The sequence below is a fragment of the Nymphalis io genome, chromosome 8, assembly GCF_905147045.1.
Source record: "Nymphalis io chromosome 8, ilAglIoxx1.1, whole genome shotgun sequence".
NCBI classification, from domain to species: Eukaryota; Metazoa; Arthropoda; class Insecta; order Lepidoptera; family Nymphalidae; genus Nymphalis; species Nymphalis io.
Window position 1 is genome coordinate 8,613,218 of NC_065895.1, and position 22,662 is coordinate 8,635,879.

At 30.3% G+C, this 22,662-nt stretch overlaps 2 protein-coding genes across 2 annotated transcripts; both read left to right on the forward strand.

Moving 5' to 3' along the window:
- The first annotated feature begins 8,088 nt into the window (after nucleotides 1-8,088).
- LOC126770115 (protein Asterix) lies at nucleotides 8,089-9,288 on the forward strand. Its single transcript, XM_050489282.1, has 4 exons — nucleotides 8,089-8,334; nucleotides 8,424-8,535; nucleotides 8,787-8,902; nucleotides 9,132-9,288. The coding sequence occupies exons 2-4, from the start codon at nucleotides 8,424-8,426 to the stop codon at nucleotides 9,228-9,230; spliced, it is 327 nt and encodes a 108-aa protein (XP_050345239.1). The 5' UTR covers nucleotides 8,089-8,334; the 3' UTR covers nucleotides 9,231-9,288.
- Nucleotides 9,289-10,913: 1,625 nt separating this feature from the next.
- Nucleotides 10,914-22,659, forward strand: LOC126770036 (obg-like ATPase 1). Its single transcript, XM_050489173.1, has 11 exons — nucleotides 10,914-11,119; nucleotides 11,550-11,729; nucleotides 19,566-19,628; nucleotides 19,727-19,854; nucleotides 19,938-20,113; nucleotides 20,533-20,610; nucleotides 20,690-20,787; nucleotides 20,937-21,077; nucleotides 21,418-21,514; nucleotides 21,597-21,744; nucleotides 22,420-22,659. Exons 2-11 carry the CDS (start codon nucleotides 11,551-11,553, stop codon nucleotides 22,503-22,505), a joined length of 1,194 nt encoding a protein of 397 aa, XP_050345130.1. The 5' UTR covers nucleotides 10,914-11,119; nucleotide 11,550; the 3' UTR covers nucleotides 22,506-22,659.
- The last annotated feature ends 3 nt before the right edge of the window (nucleotides 22,660-22,662 follow it).

The following is a 22,662-nucleotide window of genomic DNA, read 5'->3' on the forward strand; positions in this document are numbered from 1 at the left end:
CAATCTAACTCCGTAATTTAATCAGTCAGTCAGCTTTTAAATATACCTATTAATGTCACTACGGCTCAAAGTACTGGGTTCAATTAGGAAATTCTTAGAAGCAACCCAAGGTAAGGAATTATTATTAGCATTGTTAAGCGTTTAGGTATACCTACCTATTAGATATTTGCTGTTAATATTATAGGCGGAAAACTTTATAAAAACATGTTTTAAAAACTTATGTTTGAATTACAAGACAATATTTATTTAAATAAATTACAGTTTGATGATAAAAATAACGATGATATAATAATTAAAAATAACTAGGTATATGCTGCTTTTAATATAATCTAAAGTTAGTATTGATAAAAAATACAAGACAATATTAATTCAATAAAACATTTAAGTAGGTATACTTCAAAAAATATTTGTAAATGCGTGTATAAGAGTATGCTACGTAACAACATACCTATATACCTGAGTGAGGTTTCTGAATACTGATTAGCATACACGCTAATTCTGAAGCGATTCAAGTCATGCTTTTACCGGCAGTTGGCATTATCGGCAGTGCGTTAGATGTGCGCAATTTGGCTCCATTTGCCATAATGACAGGCCGCGGTCTCTCTTCATGGATGCTGCATAATGAGCCGAACCTCACCGATTGATCTAACACATATAGATATGATCATAGGTGTTTGTCACGTACCTAAATATGTAGATAGCGACACATCTACTATGCGTATAAAGCTAATAAATTACAGAGTGCGCAATTGTACAATAGTTATTTTAACTTGATGCAATTTGCTTTATAGATTTTTAAGTTTAGTATAATTAAGGAGATATTTTTTGAATAGGAGTATGGAAATATATTATTTTTTAATTAATATATATGGTTTGGTGTGAATATGTATTTTTTCAATTCGTTTAGTCATTCTGACTAATTGAGAAAGGCACAATAATTATTATACACAGATATTTGTACCTACATAACATACCTACAGGTATACAGGCATTTCTAAGCACCTAACCAAATATCAAATGTCTTTACTAAACAACAATCTCTATTGTTTATTTTATAAGTAAATTAAATCAGCTGTTATAATAAATAGTTCAGGAAAGGCTCAATTTAAGAGCAGCTAAACAAACGAGGCTGGTTCCGTACAAGGGTGACCTACTGGAACGAATGAGTTACAAAAGCATATGTTTTGAACGCTAGAGCACAACTTATCATTTACCGCATTACGTGCACAATGATTATAGTAATCTGCTCATGAGGGAACAATAGCGCTGTACTCGCCCTGCCAACATTCAAGGCTACAGGGTGTTAGACTTCCTGCATTTCTAGATCTTATGTTGTACCGAAACCTTAATGTTAATGTAACTTACCTATATAGATGTAAAAATATTTCTTAATGAGTATCTTTGTTTTTAATTAGGAAATCATGAGTAAAAACCTCCTCTCCTCTTGAGAAGATATTTTTAACACGCTGCTTAAATGCGAGTTGGTTTCATCATGTAGGTACGTTTCGTCGATGTTTTCATTCTCCGCCAAGCACGAGATAAATTATAAAGAAAAATTGATCACATTAAAATTTAGCGAATTCTAACGTATAAAAGATCGATAAATATGAGAAGAAGCCTTTACCAAGCAGTGGGACATTTATAAGCCGTTAAGTAATTAAGAATACCATTTTAAAATTTTCAAAACAAAATGAAACTATGAACACCATGTATATGTAATTTACAAATTTAATAGAAAATATGACCCTTTCACTGTTCAACATAATTAAGGAGTACGCAACGGGACAAAGAGCCGATCGGCTACACATTGTTACCTATATTTTATTCGTTCGAATCGGTTAACAAAGCGGCGCGAGGGTACTCTTTCTTCGGCAATTTGACGACCAGCGGGTGACGGAAGTCGAGCCCTCACCCTGGAATTAGGAATCCTTAGACACTCCAGGAATCACATTGTCCAAATAAGAACTCCGCCCTCCAAGATTTAAACACGTCAAGTCAGCGCGTGACACATTTTAAAAGATTCGGGTTACTCAACGGTTAGTCACATTTTTACCAATTGTTCGTTAAATGTATATATGTAAATATATTTAATCACAGAAAGTTTGTTGAATTTGAATACAAATAAACTTAATTCCGCTTTGCGACATCGAAGCAAAGTCGCGTGCTTTTTGGTCTTCTACATACTATTTTTCAAAGATATATATGTATATTACAATTTTGTGTATCGTAAAACGAGGTACCGTGTGAACTCATTCGCGTAAAGCATTTTATTCCTCATTTTTCATGCGCATTAGGCATTTGTATTTTCCGTGTATTACAATCCAGATATCTTCAAGACAAAAATGAATCTTGTCAAATAGTACTTAGACTACATCAGCATCTACTAAAGATCAGATGTAAGTGCTAAAATTATAAGTTAGAATGAAAAATCTAATTTATTTATAATGTTCTGTATTAGGTACATATCCATTGATAAATGTACACATAAACATTTATTAAATTTACCTACAGAAAAAATTTGGCTGGATAGGTATTGTCTTGTTGTTGACTACCAATAATAAGACTAAAACCATAATTATATATTATATTAGTAACGAGGCTATCGTTCATTTCATTTATATATTGTCTAAATAATTATGCTTGACTAATAAAAATGAAAAATGTTGAATATTATAATATAATATCTGAGAATCAATCGTCACATTAGCGAAGTGATCTCGTTTTAATCCTGTCAGTGACCTTGTTCAACCCCGAAGCTTGCAACCACTGATTACCGAATTACTAAATCCTCATCTATACTTAATGCTCGTACCCGCTCGTAACGCGACGATTTAAATAATAAATATCTTATCTAAATAACACCCAAGCATTGTTTCATCCTCTACGAGACCGATGGTAATGACCTACATTAACTCGAAGCGCTAATAAAATTAGGCTCGCCACATAATTTGACTTAATTTTACAACGATCATGTTTGAGTCAGATTCGTAAATTATTAATACAAATTGTATCTAATTTCCTTTTTTGCGATTATCAAAATAGATATATAATCAGAACTAAAAATAATTTCAACAATATTAATTTGTTTTAGAATTTGTAAGTATTTGTAGTTAATATACTTATTGTCCATTTGAAAATTATTGCAAATAGTATGAAAGTAGTACATATCTAGTAGTATGTAGACGAAATTAATTTTTAGATTCGAAGCTTCTTTAAATTAAGTGTAAAACAATTGATTCTGCGCTTGTAGTCTGTCCGGTCGTATCGAATTATCATCGTTATTGGATTATCAGAGTAAGCATGTGATATAGAGTATGAATTTAATGCCTCGCGGAGTTAATCCGGGAATCCGTGAAAATCCAGAATCGGCCAGAAGGACATAAAACTTGATTTAATAGAGCTTAATAAATTATTAGAGAAAGAGAGAAAGTAAATTTTATTTCTGATACATTTATCTTTGTTTCGTTTTGGTCTTAATGTAGGTACCTATACCTACCTATGTCCTATAAAAGTAACAGCCAAGAAATGTCCTCGGCTTTCGAAGAAGGTTTTTTAGAGCTTAATTCATCATTCTGCACCAAAACTGGTTTTCTGACAATGCATTCCCCGAGCACAAGATTTTAAATGAAAACATAAATGAAAATTCAGTGGTTCTTTTAGTGGTACCCAAGCTTAACTTTGCAAAATTCACCTTAGATAGAAGAAACCATTTGTTCGTTTTTCATTTTGTTTTTATTGTAGGTACGCTATTTTTTTGTAACATACCTACCTACTGTCTTATTTTGTGTTTATCAAACTTTTTCTACCTATATACTTATATTTAGAATCTTAATACCTAAATAAATCACTATCCTCATTAAAACGGAGAAAATATATATATTATAACGTAGGTGTACGTTCGTCGTACTTTGTACCCTGAAACAGAATTCTAACATATAGAAATTTATTTTATTTTCTGCTACTTAGGTAACCTAACAGTATTTACCTATAATTAGTCAATTATATAGCTATTGATTTAATTGTAATTAGTTCTATAATGACTAGAAAACACAAAGCAAAAGTCACATAAAACCTGTAACGTCAATTAAAAAAATACATAAGTAGTCATTTGTAATTGCGTCGGTGGCCGTGCGCAAAACAAGCGCGGTTAAACTAACAATTAATCCGCCATATTAGTTGATTATGCCCTCCTCTGCCCCCGCAATACGCTTCGCTCGAGTTGGATAATTGTAGCCGTTCTTTCCGCTACGCTGTTTTTCAGCCATCATTAAGGTCGACGTCTATGTTTGTACGTAATTTTTTATATATATTTTACCTACGAGAAAGCTTTAAATATATACAAATAAAAATTAACTTTAAATGATCTACGAGCCAAATAAAATTGATTATGATTGTAAATTGACAGTTATTATTAAATTTGTATATACATATGTAGTTTTTGACAATTTGTCTCTTGTATACAGTGGCGAATTTATATATTTTTAATTAGGTATATGCTATACATATATCTACCACATTGGACAATAAAAAAATGTTATTGTTCAATGTTTTTCGTTCGGTATATCAATAAATCTATTAAAAAAAGTGTTTCCAAAATTTGCCGCCCTACTAATCTGCCGCTCTAGGCTCGAGCCTAGTAACCTGCTGCTAAATCCGCCAATGATTGTATAACTAAGTAAAAATATTCAAGTTTATTAAAATCCAAAGAATTTCGGCCGGCAACACCGCTAAATATGGTTTGATAGGTGTTATAATTTAAAGCAATAATTTTATTGAGTATTTTCGTTATATTACACTTATTTAATGTTTTTACAAATATTGTTATGAAAAATTTTCAGTAAGATACCTAGGTTCATAGTTACCACCAAAACTTATAAGATTCTGTTACTGGTCAGCTGGATATTTAAGATTACATTTTTAATCTTAAATATCCTATGTAGACAAAGGAATATAATTGATTTACCGTGAAAACCTACGATCCTTCTGCTAACAGGCTTGTAGCCCTTATTCTTAAGCATTTCTGTAAACTATAACCCCAAATTGTAATTTTTCACTTAAAATAACGTACCTATTACCTCTGGTACAAGTCGTAACTCTGGCTTATTAATAAAATTTGTATACGATATAAATAAGGTAGTAACTAAGTATACGATATAAATAAGGTAGTAATAAGGTAGTAACCTATTTATATTGTATGTATTTCGAACGATGAGCTCGTACGAGTAAGTACACATAGATTATATATATATTTACTATTTCTAGTTAAATAGTTAGTTCTACTTAGTCTAGTGGCTAGATATAAGGCCGCAGAGCTGGACGTCCTGGGATCAGTTCCCAGGTCGGGCCAATATACAAAAAATCTCAGTAGAAGCTCTTGGTCTGGAAGTTGGAAGTGTGTACACTCCTGGACACTCGGAAAGCACGTAAAGCCGTTGTCCTGCGCCTGAACTCTTTCCGGTCGTGTCGGATTGCCGTCCCATCGGATTATGAGAGCCAGGGAATAGAGAGTGCACCTGTGTTTGCGCACACACTTGTGCACTATAATATCTCCTGCGCAGTTAGCTAATCTCTCTTGAGATTGGCCGCCGTGGCCGAAATCGGTTTGGAGGACCTTATATATATTTACCAATATCAGTAGACAACTTGTCTATTGAGAAACTTATATTTACATATAAGTTTCTCAATAGACAAGTTGTTTTTACTATTCGATAGGGATATTGGATATTGATATTATTAGAAATGATAACATATAATTTTTTAAGGCTTAGAAATATTGTATTATAAATATAACGTTGTTGTTATTTTAGATATAATATTATAATAAATGCCGCAAGGCGTTGCGTGAGAGCCACGGGCGATGGGCGTGCGCCGACCGGCCAATGGTGGACGGCTGCGGCCTTCGCATAAGCCTCCCCAAACCCTATGTTTTCCTTTTTATGCCACTTATATTAATTGAGTTATTTTGCATAAATTTAACAAAAACTGCCAAGTAGTTTTAATATATTTTGTATATGGGCTAAACGATTCAAGCTAATGTGTTTAAATTTGTATTGCCATTTTACTGTTTTGTATGACTCATTGTTGTACATATTAGGGTAGAGCGGGGGATATATACGAGGCGATTAAGGTATCGGTAGGTATAAGGTAGAGGTAGGTAAAGGTAATCAACATGATAAGTCATTTCAAATAATTCGACAAACATACTTTTTACATGAAATAAAACCCTAACCTCACAATTGCCAATGCTCTTGAGGTAAATACAAATACTATTTAGGGCAATTGCGAATAAATGAAGGCATTACAATTAATATAATTTAGTAGCAAAATCATAAGTGAATCCACGAGATGTGCATGCTCATATAGAGCAATCAATGCGCCGGCAATGCGCCGGGCCTGATAGCGCGAAAGGAGCAGTCGCAAGGGGATGAGGGTGCCAAACAAACACCAACGACGACTTTAACAAATAAATAAACATTTTGTAGACATATTTTACCAGTTCCATAGGGTTGCGCGGCGGGAACAGCAATGTTTGCCTAAAATAACAAAAACCTAAAGGTTAATGAACATATCTTCTACCTTTGTAAAATCACTATATGTAGTTTTAACTAGATTTCAACATGCAATCATCGCAATGCTCGTAAAAAACATTCAAAGTCTATCAGTTTCCCGCCATAAAGAGTCAATGTTGTTGTTGTTAAAATATAGATTATTATTGATTAATATCAAAAATGACAGAGGCTTTCCAGTCATATTTAATAATAATTCGTATTATATCTAATATTATATAAGTATTACAATCTGTCTGAGTCTTAAAGTATGAAAATAATTTTCATTTATTTATAATTTCCATATAAGTATCTATTACCTACATTGATTTGGAACTTTCAGCATAGGCAGGTACCTAAATACCTACCTATCTACTTACAGTCAATAACAAAACCTAGATAGGTAGAAAGGTATGTGCTTGGTTTAAAATTACCTTTCCTGTATTGTACCTATATGTAAGTATTAAATAAATAAATAATTATATAATGAATGATGATAATTATTATTTTGAATAAATGTTTTTCTCATGTTCAATAAGTTTTCCCTATGTTTCATAAGTACCTACCAACCTAAAATACTTCTTCTAAATAAGTATACTTACTTTTAAATAAATAGTGAATAAAAAATCACGTTCTTAATAGTTGTATATAGGTACGTACGAAATATATTTATAATAACATACGACATTCTAAAATAAATTTAAAACACAATTTCTGGCAACCTGCATGTAACCAACCAGCATTGTAGCAGAAGTAAGCTCCAAATCTCTACAAAAAGGAGAGAGAGGAGGCCTTGACACAGCAATAGGATATTTACAGGCTGTTACTTACCCAATACTAACGTAAATTACATAGATATACTAGTTATTCAGTACAGTTATTTCGACAACTTGTACTTTTTACAAGCTTTTATTTTTTCACGCCTTCATTTATTCGAAATAAATAACATGTTAAAACTGTTTTTTTAGCTATTCCATACATGAATATGTACAAATTTATTTAATAAAACGTCTAATTATAGGTGTAAAAATTTAACTAGGAAAATATAATAAATAACTGACATCACTTAGCACGCATACATCGATCAACATGATACAGCGCGCATGTAAAGGGTAAAGATGATGGTTACGAAGATTTTATTAAGGTTAAAGAACATATGAAATTGACCTCGAATTAATGTTTTAAAAGTAATAACTCAGAACGGAATTCTGAAATAAAACTTCATAATTGAGTTTATTTCTTCATAACAATACACAATGTTTCCGAATATGCTTCTATATAATATAAGAAGTGACAGTGAGACATAGAGCGAGCTTTTATAGTAAAAAATTAATGTTTGTGTATAATTAATTGACAATTTGATGGCATAAAAAAATAAGAAAATAATAAATACTTGTAGAGATATTTAAAATCAAAAAAATAAAAATCAAGTGACACGACTTTGGAATTGGTGACTCTGTACTAGTCTATAGTCTGTTCTCTTTTTTTTTTAAATATCATGTTACTGTCAAATTGTCAATGTCACGAGTTATTTGTCAAATTGGTTATTGTCAAGACAGTACAGTATTACTCTCAAGTTTCAAGTTCTATATTCCAGTAAAGAAGTAAACCATACAGTTGCAGACGTCACTACTGTTATATGTCTTATATTAGCCCTTAAAAGTATATAATTCAATTACGAAACAAAAATATAATACATCCACCTACCAGCGTTCAAGCTCCGTACTTTTGAATTGTACCGATAAATAAAGTTTCAATTATTTGCGGGCCAGTGTTAAAATCGAAAAAAGTAAATTTCTTGTGTTCTGATTTTTTTAAACAAACTAAATTTTTAAAATAATATAAATAAAGTGGCTATATAAATTTAACTCACTTCAGATGCAGCTAACAGTGGATCCAAGGCGAGCTGATCGTGAACGTCGTTATAAACCCCCACCAGCAACTTCAGCTCCAGCTGAGGACCTTACTACAGACTACATGAATATTCTTGGTAATAACTGATGGCATAAAACTTAAATTAAACCATGACCTACGTAACAATATTTGTTGTTTGTATAGCATTATCTTATTTGTATAGCTTTATGAATAGATGTCATCTATTATAGCAAAGTTCTGTAAAGCAAACAATGGTGTAGCTTTAAGAGCTACAATTAATGTAAATAACTATTTCATATATTTTTGTTATTTTTGACTATAAAAGAATATTAATAGATATAATTTTGACTTATTTTTATTTTATAGCTATGGTGTTCTCAATGTGTGGCCTTATGATGCGCCTGAAATGGTGTGCTTGGACAGCTGTGTTTTGTTCAAGCATTAGTTTTGCTAACTCTAGAGTTTCAGATGATACAAAACAGGTATTATTAATTATATTATATTGAGTAAAAGATTAAATATTTAAATAAAAGGTTAAGTTTTACAAAAAATGGACTAAATTTTTTTGTTAAGTCATTTGTACAAAATCTTAACAACTTTAATATATAAATCTTACTTGTTTATCACACTTTCTGATAGTTCAGACTTACTTATACATCACTTACACATCTTTTTTGTAATAAATCAATTTATGTAATAATTTATTTTCAGATTGTCAGCTCCTTCATGCTTTCAATATCAGCTGTAGTCATGTCTTATCTGCAAAATCCTGCACCTATGTCTCCGCCTTGGGTATCTCTAACAACATAGTGATCAAAATTACACTATAATAAATAAAAAAATATTTAATATATTATCTATTAATGTATGTTGTCATTTTATTTTTTTTAACATAATTAAGTAGAATTAAAGAAAATGACATACAAATTCTTAGCATTAAGTAAATAAATAGTGTATACAAAGTTGCATAAAGTACTATACTAATGCTATTTATTAAAAATTTATATTTATTCCTGTTTTATGATATATTTTGTAATTCATCTATTAGGTTTACAGAAAACTTAAAATGTTGTTGTACTTATTCAAGAAGTTGATTATATTCTCTGTTGAAAAATTATGAGTATAATATTTTTATTCATTGTAATTATTATTTCCTTTTCATGATTTAGCTAATATTTTAAGGGAAATTAATATCGGAACAAATAGATAATACATTTTGCTTTTATTTTAATCCATAAATAAAAAGTATTTTTTTGGAATTTTGGAGAATTAGAGTATATTTGATATAGTCTCTAAATATTAGTGGGTGTCAATATGGTTATCAAATAAATATAATACACCTATTACAGTTATTCACACAATAAGGGAATAGGAGGGGAGTAGGTAGATTTTAAGTAAAATCTTGTATTATGCCTCTTTTCCTGCATTACAAAAGAAGAATTGCGTTGAATACGATACCTGGTAATGGTGAGATAACAAAGAGTTGCTAGCTGTAGAACAATGTACTTGTATGTAATAATCAGTTATATCCTTATAATAATGGAATTGTGTGAGCGTTAGATGTGACCGTTTCTTTGTTTAAGCGTTAAAAGCTATTTTATGACCATTCACCTACATTCTATTTTCGTAATAAGATCCAGCAATGTATTGGCTAGATTATATATAAATGAGCAGCTTGAAATAACAAATAATTGTCGCTAAAAGCAGCTCGGTATAGCTGCCGATTCTATTAGACATGATTTCATCTGAAAATAGCGCCGACTGGTTATCGCTAGCTGTGTCTGGTCAATTTATAGGGGCTGGTGTTGTCTACGAAAAACATCCAAAATAAATAGTTGCCTAAATGATAAAACTTTCGACGATTTATAGAGGTTTTATGTTCGGAATAATCTCGGTTTGAACTGTCTTATTTTTATAATTAGTCTTCAAGATCGTTCTTATTGAAGCTATACCAACTTCGATGCCAAAGAAAAATATCGATTCACTAAGTACTAAAAAATATCTTTGCTGTTTATATTGTAAACGTCAACTAGTTTACGAACTCTTTTATCAACATTACTTTCGTATGTAAAATGATAATCACAAGTTTTAGTTTCTAAAAATTGTTATCAGTTTTTTCAGACTTGGACGAGAAATACAGAAAAGATATTGTCTTTCTTTATATATGTAAAAGGGTTACTACAATAATTGACAATCGATATTTTAAAAGGGTCATGTACCACTTTAAGCAACTTTTTAAGAGCTTTGTTACGACATCCAAGAAGTTCCTAAAGGTTTTTTTAAAGTTTTTTACTAATATTTTAAAACAATTATATTTAATCTGTAAATACAATCTATAATTATTTTGAATGAGAAATGAATACTAGGTTATCATTGAAGTGTTCTAAGGAATGAAATCTAAATGATAATCAAGAAAAGTAAAAGTTTTATAAAATGTACATAGGTACGTGATAAATGTGATTATTGTGCAATTAGTTCGATAATATAACTTATGTCGACAAGTGGTTAGTTGTCAGCTTTGACATTTGTAAATTTAATCTGTTGGTGCGGTATACGAGTACTGCATCGTGGATTCGTATGTTGTATTTTATCATAGTTTATTGAATTATTAAATAAGATTGTAAACGTTAAACAGGAAAAAAATTGACAATTTACAGCTTTTTTATATTGTGAACTACATACTATCATAATTATAACAGGTAAGAAAATAGAGGTTATGATATATTGGTAAAATTTTATTGTATTGATTATTTTCAATTTATAACTATTATAACTCCACGTGTATCACCTTGAAAAGTCAAAATATTAAATGAAATTTCTATATTTACAAATCTGTTAATATTTGAACAATTTGCATTTTAATTTACCTATTAAATTAAAACAGATAGTTGGTACTATAGGTTTTTCAAAATTTCACAATGTTGAGAATTTTTTAAATGTTTCTAGTTAAGTAGAAGACTGATTCGCAAAATATTTTGAAATTTCATGGAAGTAACATGAACATTAATTACATTCGATTTCTGTTGTATTTTTGTGAAATAAAAATTAATAACATAATATTGTGTCATATAACTTTAAATATTTATTTTTTCTTTTGTATATTTCTAATAAATTATTTTTATATTTTAGAATGCCACCTAAAAAAGTAGAAGAACCTGAAAAAAAACCACTTATTGGAAGAGTTGGTACAAATTTGAAAGTGGGGATTGTTGGTGTTCCAAATGTTGGCAAATCAACATTTTTCAATGTGCTTACTAAAAGCCAAGCGGCTGCTGAAAATTTCCCATTTTGTACCATCGATCCTAATGAAAATAAGTATCAACCAGTAATAAACATTATAATTTAAACATAATTAAAAAATTAAATGTACAGTAATATAAGTAATGATATTAGCCCAGTGGCTGGATTACCTCAATCTGACCTGAAGATTGTGGGTTTAAAATCTGGCATAACCACAGAATATTACTACTGCAATTCATATTTTTATTTGTGTTTCTTATTCATCTTACATCCGGTGGTGAAGGAAAACAATGTGAGAAAACTTGTATGCATGGGTTGAATCGATTGTAAGTGTATCCACCAATCCACATCAGAGCAGTGTGGTTAAATGAGCTCTTAAAATTCTCTTCAAATAAAAAGAAAGCCTTAGTCTAGCATGAGACAATTATAGACTGTTGCAAACTTTTGAATTGTAAGCCAGTGTAACTACAGGCATAGGTATTAACTTAAGTTATCATTGTGTAAGGTCAGATTTGGGATATAGACATCTGATGATATGACTTATTTATCTACTTGCTTATACAAATTAATTATCATTGGTAGTAGAGCTTTGTGCAAGCTCGTCTGGGTAGGTACCACCCACTCATCAGATATTCTACCGCAAAACAGCAGTACTTGGTATTGTTGTGTTCCGGTTTGAAAAGTGAGTGAGCCAGTGTAATTACAGGCACAAGGGACATAACATCTTAGTTCCCAAGGTTGGTGGCGCATTGGCTATAAGCATAGGCAGGTGGCCTATATGCTCGTCCAGCTTCCTATTCTATAAAAAAAAAAAAACTTACCATCAGGTGGTCTATATGCTCGTCCGCCTTACTATTTAATAAAAAAAAATCACCAACTATAAACCTTTACATAACTTATAAATAATTACTTTAAAATATCATAATAATAATTGTAAATACATAATATTCGAAAAACCATGTTAAATTTAATTTTTAAGAGTTAGTATACACATCTATTTGAAGTGAGAATCAATATATATTTTTTCATAAACTATTTATTTAGTTAAAATGAAATTACTCATGTTCGTGTAAATCTATATAGTATATCCACAATAGATGTTCACATTAATGTCTCATACTAAGTCTAAATGATATATATGAGTCTAAATGATAATGATTCTTAATTATTATTTGATATGAGCAAAATTAAATTGTTTTACATATATATAAGCTTATCTTATATATATATATATATATATATATATATAGCCTGTATAATAATAATGTCCTCCAGACCGATTTCGGCCACGGCAGCCAATCTCAAGAGAGATTAGCCAACTACGCAGGAGATATTATAGTGCACAAGTGTGTGCGCAAACACAGGTGCACTCTCTATTTCCTAACTCTCATAATCCGATGGGACGGCAATCCGACACGACCGGAAAGAGTTCAGGCGCAGGACCAACGGCTTTACGTGCTTTCCGAGGCACGGGAGTGTACACACATCCAACTTCCACACTCCGGGCTGCTACTGAGAATTTTCTGACAGAAAAACCCAATAACTTTTTATTGGCCCTACCTGGGAATTGAACCCAGGACCTCCGGGTCTGCGGCCTTATATCAAGCCACTAGACCAATGAGGCAGTCATAGGCTGACTATATCATTTACTAGTCAAATATTCATAAATTAATTTTACTATCCTCGCAATTGACTCTACTTTTTTTTGTATACTTACATAAGGAATGAAAAATGATTTTATTTGCGTAATACATATTAAAATGTATACTTTTTGTATAATATATATACTTTTTTGTTTACACATGTCTTGTGTCAAAAGAAAAAATTGTCAAACTATTTTATTGTTGTTTTTAATGATGTCGCATTTTAAACAAAGTTTTAAAAATATTGAATATAAGGATACTTTTGGCTTTAAAGATATAAATGTTGATCGAAATATACTGTATAATGGCGATTATGCAATATTTAATAAAACCGAGCTAGATTTTAAAGAATGTAACCAAAAACCTTTAGCGGCTACTGTTTTAGGCTTGAATAACACTGGCATTCCTTTGCCTGATAATTTGGACTTTCATAATATTTGGACTGATATGGACGCGCAGGAAGCATATTTAAAACAAAAACCAAAAACATTTTTGATATTGGGAAAACAGGGTGCCGGAAGTTATAATCTAGGAGAAGCTTTGGCTAAAAAACTTAATTGCATTCATCTGTGCCCTAAAAATGTTTTAACTGACGAAATTGAACAAAAGAGTCCAACAGGAAAATGCTTAGATTTTAACATGAGACATAATAAAGTCTGTAAATTTGATATAATTATTTCTATTATGAAGGAGAAATTAAAATCGCCCGTTGTATTACACAGAGGATTTATAATATCAGGAATACCATTGGTAACTACGAGGCAAAATGATCTATACTTATTCAGTTTGTTGTACACTGAAGAGTCAATTATGATTGTTGAAGATATTCTTTTTGATTTAATATGTAATTTTAAAAACAAAAAATCAAAAACCAGAAAGTCCGTGTCAAACATATCTATGAGCTTTGAAAATGAGATTACTGTTGAAGAAGAAGAAGAAGAAAATGAAGAACAAGAACCTGAAGGCGAAGAAATTGAAGACCAAATAGTTGAATTACCGAAATTTTTGTTGGAATCCTGTAGCAACCGCGTTTTTCGTGTAATTCCACATTATACTACTACGAAAGTATTGCTTTTACAGCAAATTCAAGAATTGTTCGATTTAAATCCAGATATTGTGATTTTTATTTCGTGTCCAAATATGGACATAATAACTAAGAGAAGCCGTAAATTTTTGAATTATCCTAGCAACTCAGTTACTTTTTTTCCATTTCCAACTAGTGTGGAGCAAGAAGTGAGATGGCCGACAAATTATTGTCTAACTGATTTCAAGAAACCATATGACATTCATAACTTCAACCCTAAATATAATTGCAAGCAACCAATAAATTTTAATTTTAATTCAATAGATCAACTTTGTAATTACAAACATACTATAAGTTCATTTTTTAAACAAAAATTAAATGAATTTGATCCAAATGCTATAATCAAGTTAGATGGGCGATCTTCAATGCATCAAATGATGTACATAACCATGGAAAAATTAATACTCATGCCTATAAAACCTGTAATTATACCAGAACCATTATATCTCGATGATCCTTCAGGAGATTTAGAAGAGTTTTGGATATTAGTCGAAGAATTAAATGTTGTAAGGAGTGGCGTTGTTAAATTTAATAGATACGCTTCATATTGGAATAACAGATGTCCCGTTGAGCTTAAAAAACGAAGAACAATACTAGGAAAACCAAAATATGCAGTCACATTTTTTAAACATGTATACCTGTTGTCTTCATTGGATGCAATGGTGAAGTTTTGCAGAAATCCTCGACCTTATTTAAAATTGGAATATCTAGAACCAACATGTCGTATTATAATTATAGGCACAAAGTCATCCGGAAAATCTATGATTGCCAATTGCTTATCCTGGATGTTTGATGCTTCTATTTTAAGTTATCCTATCATATTGGAAATTGAAAAGCAGAAGAAATATAACACTTATGCTAAAACTATATTCTCCGAAATTATTTCAACGATTGAAGATGCTCGATTTACTAAATGGGAAAGCATGGAATTAGATAGAATATCTAAATTAAATACATGGTTTAACACTCAATGTACTATGTTAAGTTCGTATATAAAATTATTGAAAGAAAAATTAAAACTATCTGAAGATGAAAGTGCAGAGGCACCACCAAGTTTTTTAAATAGATTTACCATTCTTAGAAACAAACTCTCTTATTTATCTGAAGATGATTTGAAACAATGTGAAAACTTGTTGATGAATAAAAATTTAATGAAGTTTGCCCCTCCTGAATTATCTACCGAAATAAGCAAACCTGCCACACCTACTTTAGATGATGAAGACGTTACCGAAAACATATCAGCTTATATAAAATCTAATGAACTAGAAAAAGAAATAGAGCCAACACCTGAAGAAGTGACGTCGGAAATTATTAAAATCTTAAAAAAAATAGATTCAAAATCTGTTGACAATAATACCTCGGAGCAAATTTATGGAAAGTTTATAATCGACGGATTTCCCTCAAATCCCGAATATTGGAAATATCTCACCGGGAATAATTTATTACCTGATTACACTATAACATTAATAGAAAATAGGGAAGTTGATCTTGATCTAATTGAACATTATGTTAAAATAGAAAATAGTATTAAAAATTATCAAGAAAGGTATATTCTATCTACTGACGTCATGATGAAAATAAAATTAAGTCTGCAGAAACCTTTTAATTCTACTGAATTAGATATGAAAATTATAGTTGAGCAATTAATAAACGAAGTATTCTATTTAATATTCACTAAAGAAAAAGATGATGCTAATAAACAAAACAATAACGATTTACTAACATCTTTTACAGTAAGTATAGAAAAGTTTCGCGAAGATTGGGACGTATTAAAACTAAACCTAGAAGAACATTTAAAAGCTTTCATTGAAATTGAACTTGAAAATAAAAGCGATATTGAAATCATAGACGAAGTCCTATTAAAACTACGTAAAAGTTATTGTAAACAACCTCTTAACATCGATGATATTCCTGAAAATCAAGAAGATGATAATGAGTCAATTAAAGATGATCTAACACACAATGAACCATATTACTTAGGAGAAACAAATATATATTGCCCCGTTGCGTTTAATGATTATGGTGTCTTATGGAAAGGAAAATCAGAATTTACATTTAAACATGACAATAAACTTTCTTTTTCCTCAAGTGAAGCGTGTAAGGAATTAATATTAAATGATGTTACAAAGTACCAATCGTACAATATACCATTAAAAAATATACCTCCTTTTCGAATATGTCTAATTGGAAGCATTGGTAGTGGAAAAACTACAATAGCTAAAATAATTGCCAAAGAACTTGGTTTGTTACATATCGATTTCCCAAACTTTATCAACGAATTTTTGATACCAAAACATTTTAAAAAAGTTGGATGGCAGTTTGAAAATAGTTTTACAAATCCTAATACGGATGAGCAAGACGTTTTAGAGTTTCAAATGGATGAAGAAAATTCTACTAATTTGTTGGATATTGTGTCGAATGAACAAGAATTACGCCGAATAGTTTATAATTATTTGGAACGTGGATCGCCTTTACCTTTTGTGTTAATCCAATCAATGCTTAAAAAACTTTGGTTTGAAAGCCCGTTTGTCAATACTGGGATTGTGGTTGATGGCTTACCAAAATTGCCAAGTGATGTTGAAGTAATGATAGAGAGTTTTTGTATTCCCGATTTGGTCATACATCTAGAAAGCAGTTCTGAAATGGCATTAGAAAGAGTATCACTGAAAATGTTTAATCAATGGAAACTACAACTTATTGAAGCCAAAACAAAAGCATTCCGAAAATTAGAAACGAACCGACAAAATTGGAAAGATTTTATTGTAAAAACGATTATCATTAATCTTATAATTGATGAAATAATAGAAAACGTATGTCCAGATACTGAAATAGTCATGAAAAGTTCATCTATTCAGAGCACCATAATGGATGCTGATCCTACCGGATCATCTAACGTAGACGTCAAGCTATTCACTGCCTATAACAACCTCATTCAAGAATATCCGGAACCGACAGATCAAAACGAATGGGAGAATCCTGATGATGTTCTTGAAAAGATAAATAGTAGGCTCGAAAGTATTTTTGATATAGATGAGGAAAATATTCAGACGTTAAAAGATATTTTAGATGAGCAGAAAATTAAAACAATATATCTGGATGGCAAACAATCTTTGAATAAAGTAGTCCGGAAAGTGTTAATTAACTTGTCCGATTTAAGAAATCGATGTGAATCCTTTTTAGAGCAAACATTTATTATAAACTGTGACATAGCCGAAATGCTTTTGATGGAAGGATTCTTTTTATTGAGCAAATTCAACAGAATGTGTCCAGTGTTTATTTTTGAAAATCCCTGTACACTATTCAATCCCTATAATTTAAATAGACGTAAAAATAAGATTTTTCCAATTATTCATCGGTCTTTTATATATTTTATTTCATCAGAAAAATATGTAGAAATGTTTCGAACTAATCCTTTGAAATATATTCTAAGTGACGCTATTAAATCATTTAAAGGGTATCCATTAAGGATTGGTGTTATTGGACCACCAAAATCGGGTAAAAGTAAATTGGCTGCAAAACTTGCCAAAGAGTATGGATTATTGTGTATATCAAAAGGAATGGCAATAAGATTCATTTTAGAAAATATGGATTGGACTGTGTTGGGATTAAAAATGCTATCAGAATTACGTAAAGGAAATTGCATTCATTCCGAATTAATTATAAAAGCTATCATAACTGTTGCAATAAATAGTCGAATAATGACTAATGGGTTCGTTCTTGATGGTTTTCCGGAATCGCCTTATGATGTTTGTGAACTGTCCAAAGTTGATCTATTTCCTGTCATCATTTTCGATATCCATACTGATAGAGAATATGTATTGAAGAATTCACAACAAGAATATCATTATGACATACTCAAAAGAAAGCCCCCACATTCTCGCTCTTTTATAGATTACAAATACAATTATTGGTACGAAAAAAGCTCACAAGTCAGAAATTATATAAAGCAGGACACACAAAATCTATATACAATTAATGGGAACAATTCAAAATGGCAATGTTACGTTGATGCGAATATGACAATAAAAAACTTAATACCAAAAATCCATTACTACTTGACTAATGCAAAGTCAGATATAGTTCGTGCGGATATAATGGGTATATCTAACGAAGCATTTCAGCAAAGAATGTCGTGTTTTAAAAATTTTTGTCCTGTTTGCTTTAATAAGAATATTTTACGTCATAGTGGCTATCCTGCAGATAAAACGGGCCTTGTTCAATACCAAGATGTATTTTATTGGATTTGTTCTGAACATTTAAATATTGTATTAAAATGTCCAAAAAAAATCTTAGCAGCAAAAAGAATAAATATACCTGAAATTCCAGTTATTGTAAAAACTGTAAACATTTCGCTTGTTTACGAAAATGGCATATGTATAGTAACGTACGCAGAAAAACTACCAGCTCAAATAAAAATTAATGGAAATAATGAATATGCTGCTATTTACAAGAAAAAAATATATCTATTTTGTAGTAACGAGTGCCTTAAAAAGTTTTTGGCTAAACCTCATTTGTATTATAATATTAAAGTTTTTAAAGAAACCAATATATTCCCTGAACTAACACTAAAAAATATTCCTCATTTGGGTTTCTTGGAACAAAGTGTTGGTACTATAATAACACAGGCTTGTTGCGCAGTTAATATGTATAGACCGAAATACCCAGGGTTAGACATAAGTTTGTCGGCTATTTTATATATAGCGTTATATTTAAAAACACACAACACACGTTTTGTAAATGAATCCAAATTATCCATTTATTTAAAGGTTTTCAAAACGTTTGAAGCCAGATGTAAATTAGTTAGAGATATAGGCTTACGACTACGATCAATAGATAATCCATTTGCTAATTATACAAATTATTGTCTTAAATTAGAATCTAAACAAGTTGATGTTAATTCTGTAAGAAAATCTTCGACTATTACTTCAACCACAAGTATTGGCTTAGAATCTGAATCGAATTTGTGAAAGTCACTCATTGATCTATATTATGTTTGCATATTTGATTATATATGATTTATATTGTTCTAATAAATTTTTTTTATAATAAATTTATTTATTATTGAATGACTGTAAGATATTACCGTGACACACTGATTTGTAAATTGGTAAATATTTTTAAAGATCTCGATTATTAAACACTTAAGACACGCCAAGTTAACAACTAAATTTTTTCAGCAAGTCGAGTACCAGTCCCGGATGAGAGGTTTGATTATCTTTGCACCTATCACAAACCAGCCAGGTAATATACTAATAATAATGAAATATTTAAATAATAATTGCATTGTTCAATAACCACTATCAAAATTATATCACGACACAAAAATCTTAAAATTTCAGTAAAGTACCTGCATTTCTGAATGTAGTGGACATAGCCGGTCTCGTTCGAGGTGCCGCGGAAGGACAAGGATTGGGAAATGCATTTTTGTCGCATATTAAGGCTTGCGATGCTATATTCAATCTCTGCAGTGAGTACACAATTATGCTAATGTTGGAAAGATTTTTTTAATACCAAAATTGGTAATTATATTGATTTCTATTTATATTTCAGGAGCATTTGATGATGAAGATGTAATTCACGTCGACGGTGATGTTAACCCTGTCCGAGACTTAGAAACTATTGGTGAAGAATTGCGACTTAAAGATGCAGAGCAGCTCATTCAACATGTAGAAAAATTAGACAGAGTTGTCAACCGCGGTGGTGATAAAAAACTAAAACCTGAATATGTAAGCTCATAAAGAATATTTTAAATACATTAAAAAAGGTTTTACATAACCAACAGTTACAATTTTTGTCTGAAAATAATTAAGTACTTGAAATCAAAGTGTAAATTGCAAATAATACAGCTTCTATAGATTGTCACCCTATTAGTTTCAGTATTTAAAATTTTAATATATAAGCATAAAAAGCACAAAGTGAAAGTCTCATGTCCAAACCTGACCATTGGACTATTCCCCTCTCCTAACATAAGTTTTATGTTTCATTTGAGGGATAAATAGAAATATGGGTAATTATTTAAAAACAGTAAATATTTGTTACAAAAATTAAATATATCTACTTTTATAAAATATACGACCACTTAACTGATCTTTTATACAATATGTTATATAATCATTACTATTCAAAATAAATATTTATTTTTTAGGATACACTTGCAAAAGTAAAAACGGTTTTAGTTGAGGAAAAGAAACATATTCGTTTCGGGGATTGGAGCGCAGCGGATGTACGTATAAAATTGATAAAACGAACTACAAATTTTGATCGTAAATCATATCATCAGTTCTTACTATTAAATTTTTCAGATCGAGGTTCTGAACAAATACCTATTTTTAACATCAAAGCCCGCACTTTATCTTGTTAACCTGTCGGAAAAAGATTATATAAGGAAAAAGAATAAATGGTGAGTTGGTGCTAAAATGAACATAGCTGTAAAAACAACTAGAAAATAAACTAGTACTATTTTGCACAATATATATATAAGTTCAATTCTGTTTATTTATATAAAAATAAAATTATAATTAATTTTTGTATAATATCTATTTAATATAGGTTACCAAAACTTAAGGAATGGATTGATAAAAATGACCCCGGGGCACCTCTTATACCATTTTCTGGTGTGTTAGAAAGCAAGTTATTCGAAATGGATCCTGATGAAAAGCAAAAGTTTTTGAAAGAAAATAATATTACAAGGTACTTACTCAATAAATTGATATTTTAAATTTGACATATAAATGTTAACATACCAATACATACAATAACATAAAAGCGAAAATGCAATTAACAATTTGAAAGAAAAATTTTACTACATAAAGACTGATTATTCTATTACTTGTTGTATAAATTCATTTTTAACAAAAAATTTAAATCTAAGAGAGAACTTATTTTTAATTATAAAATCTATTAAAAAATAATTTGAGCAAAAACGCACATTGTCCACTTTATATAGTGCAGAGACTACTAAGTGCAAATTAACAAAAATATATGTCAATTGTTAACAAATTTTAATAAATAATGTTTCTTTACCTTTCAGCGCTTTAGACAAAATAATTGTCCAAGGCTACAAAGCGCTTCAATTGGAATACTTCTTCACTGCTGGTCCAGATGAAGTCAAAGCTTGGACTATTCAGGTAAATTTATAAACATTTGTTATTGTAGATTTTTTATATTGTTATGTCTCTGATTATACGTCAAAATCTTTTATTTTAACAGAAAGGCACTAAAGCGCCTCAAGCTGCTGGTAGGATTCACACGGATTTTGAGAAAGGTTTCATAATGGCTGAAGTTATGCATTATAAGGACTTCAAAGAAGAAGGCTCAGAAGCAGCCTGTAAATCAGCCGGAAAATACAGACAACAAGGTATGTATATTTTGTTATGCTTTTAAAAATGTTCGGAATGACTGAGAGTATAGACGGATCACGTGTAAAATGCGGTAAAATTTAAGTAATAAACAACGCTATAAAGTATAATATTATTGTCTATGGTTAAAGATAAAGACTCATAGATGAATTGTACTGATTAAAGGTACTAAAAATAATTTAAGTCGGATGTATTTTGAATTTGATTAATTATTAACACATTACATATAAAATTTTCTAGAAATTGTCAGTGTCAACTTTCAGTTACTGTCACAAACAAAACCTGGTGGTTGTTAAATAACAATTTCAAATAAAATAATCATTGCTAAACAATAATTTTAATATTAATTTTATATATTTTTATTCACAAACATCAAAACTTATTACATATTCTTTAAAAATAGATTATTGCTTTTCTTGATCAATAAAAGACAATAGTTATTTATGGATAAATTTAAATGCTAGTTATAATATTTATTATATTAAAGATTTTTTTTAATTATCATTTTAAGATGACATAAAAAGTACTGAATTTTAGTGTTCAAAATTTCAATATTCTAGAGTTTTAGATGTTTGTTGATAGTCAGTCAGGATAAACGATTTTATAAGTATAAATTATTTTACATGGCTGGACCAAGCACGCTTTATGACTTTTATATTTTGTTGCTTTTCCAGGTCGTAATTACGTGGTAGAGGATGGTGATATCATTTTCTTCAAATTCAACGCTGGTGCTGGACTCAAGGACGCAAAGAAGAAATGACGCGACAAGTTTCTTCTCCTTATAGTACATATGTTGTACCTCAATCTCGCGTTATACACATTATTACACGTTGCTTGAATTACAGACAATTTTACACCATAATAAATTATTATATAACTAATTACTAACGAAATAAAGCTTGTTCTCGTTTGTATGA

Excerpts from the sequence above, each read along its gene's own strand:
- LOC126770115 (XM_050489282.1), top strand. The coding sequence starts at position 8,424 with ATGCAGCTAACAGTGGATCCAAGGCGAGCTGATCGTGAACGTCGTTAT. Across the intron at positions 8,536-8,786 it reads AGACTACATGAATATTCTTG|CTATGGTGTTCTCAATGTGT; the intron begins GTAATAACTGAT and ends TTTATTTTATAG. Across the intron at positions 8,903-9,131 it reads TTTCAGATGATACAAAACAG|ATTGTCAGCTCCTTCATGCT; the intron begins GTATTATTAATT and ends ATTTATTTTCAG.
- LOC126770036 (XM_050489173.1), top strand. The coding sequence starts at position 11,551 with ATGCCACCTAAAAAAGTAGAAGAACCTGAAAAAAAACCACTTATTGGA. Across the intron at positions 21,078-21,417 it reads AAAGAAAATAATATTACAAG|CGCTTTAGACAAAATAATTG; the intron begins GTACTTACTCAA and ends TTTACCTTTCAG. Across the intron at positions 21,515-21,596 it reads TCAAAGCTTGGACTATTCAG|AAAGGCACTAAAGCGCCTCA; the intron begins GTAAATTTATAA and ends TTATTTTAACAG.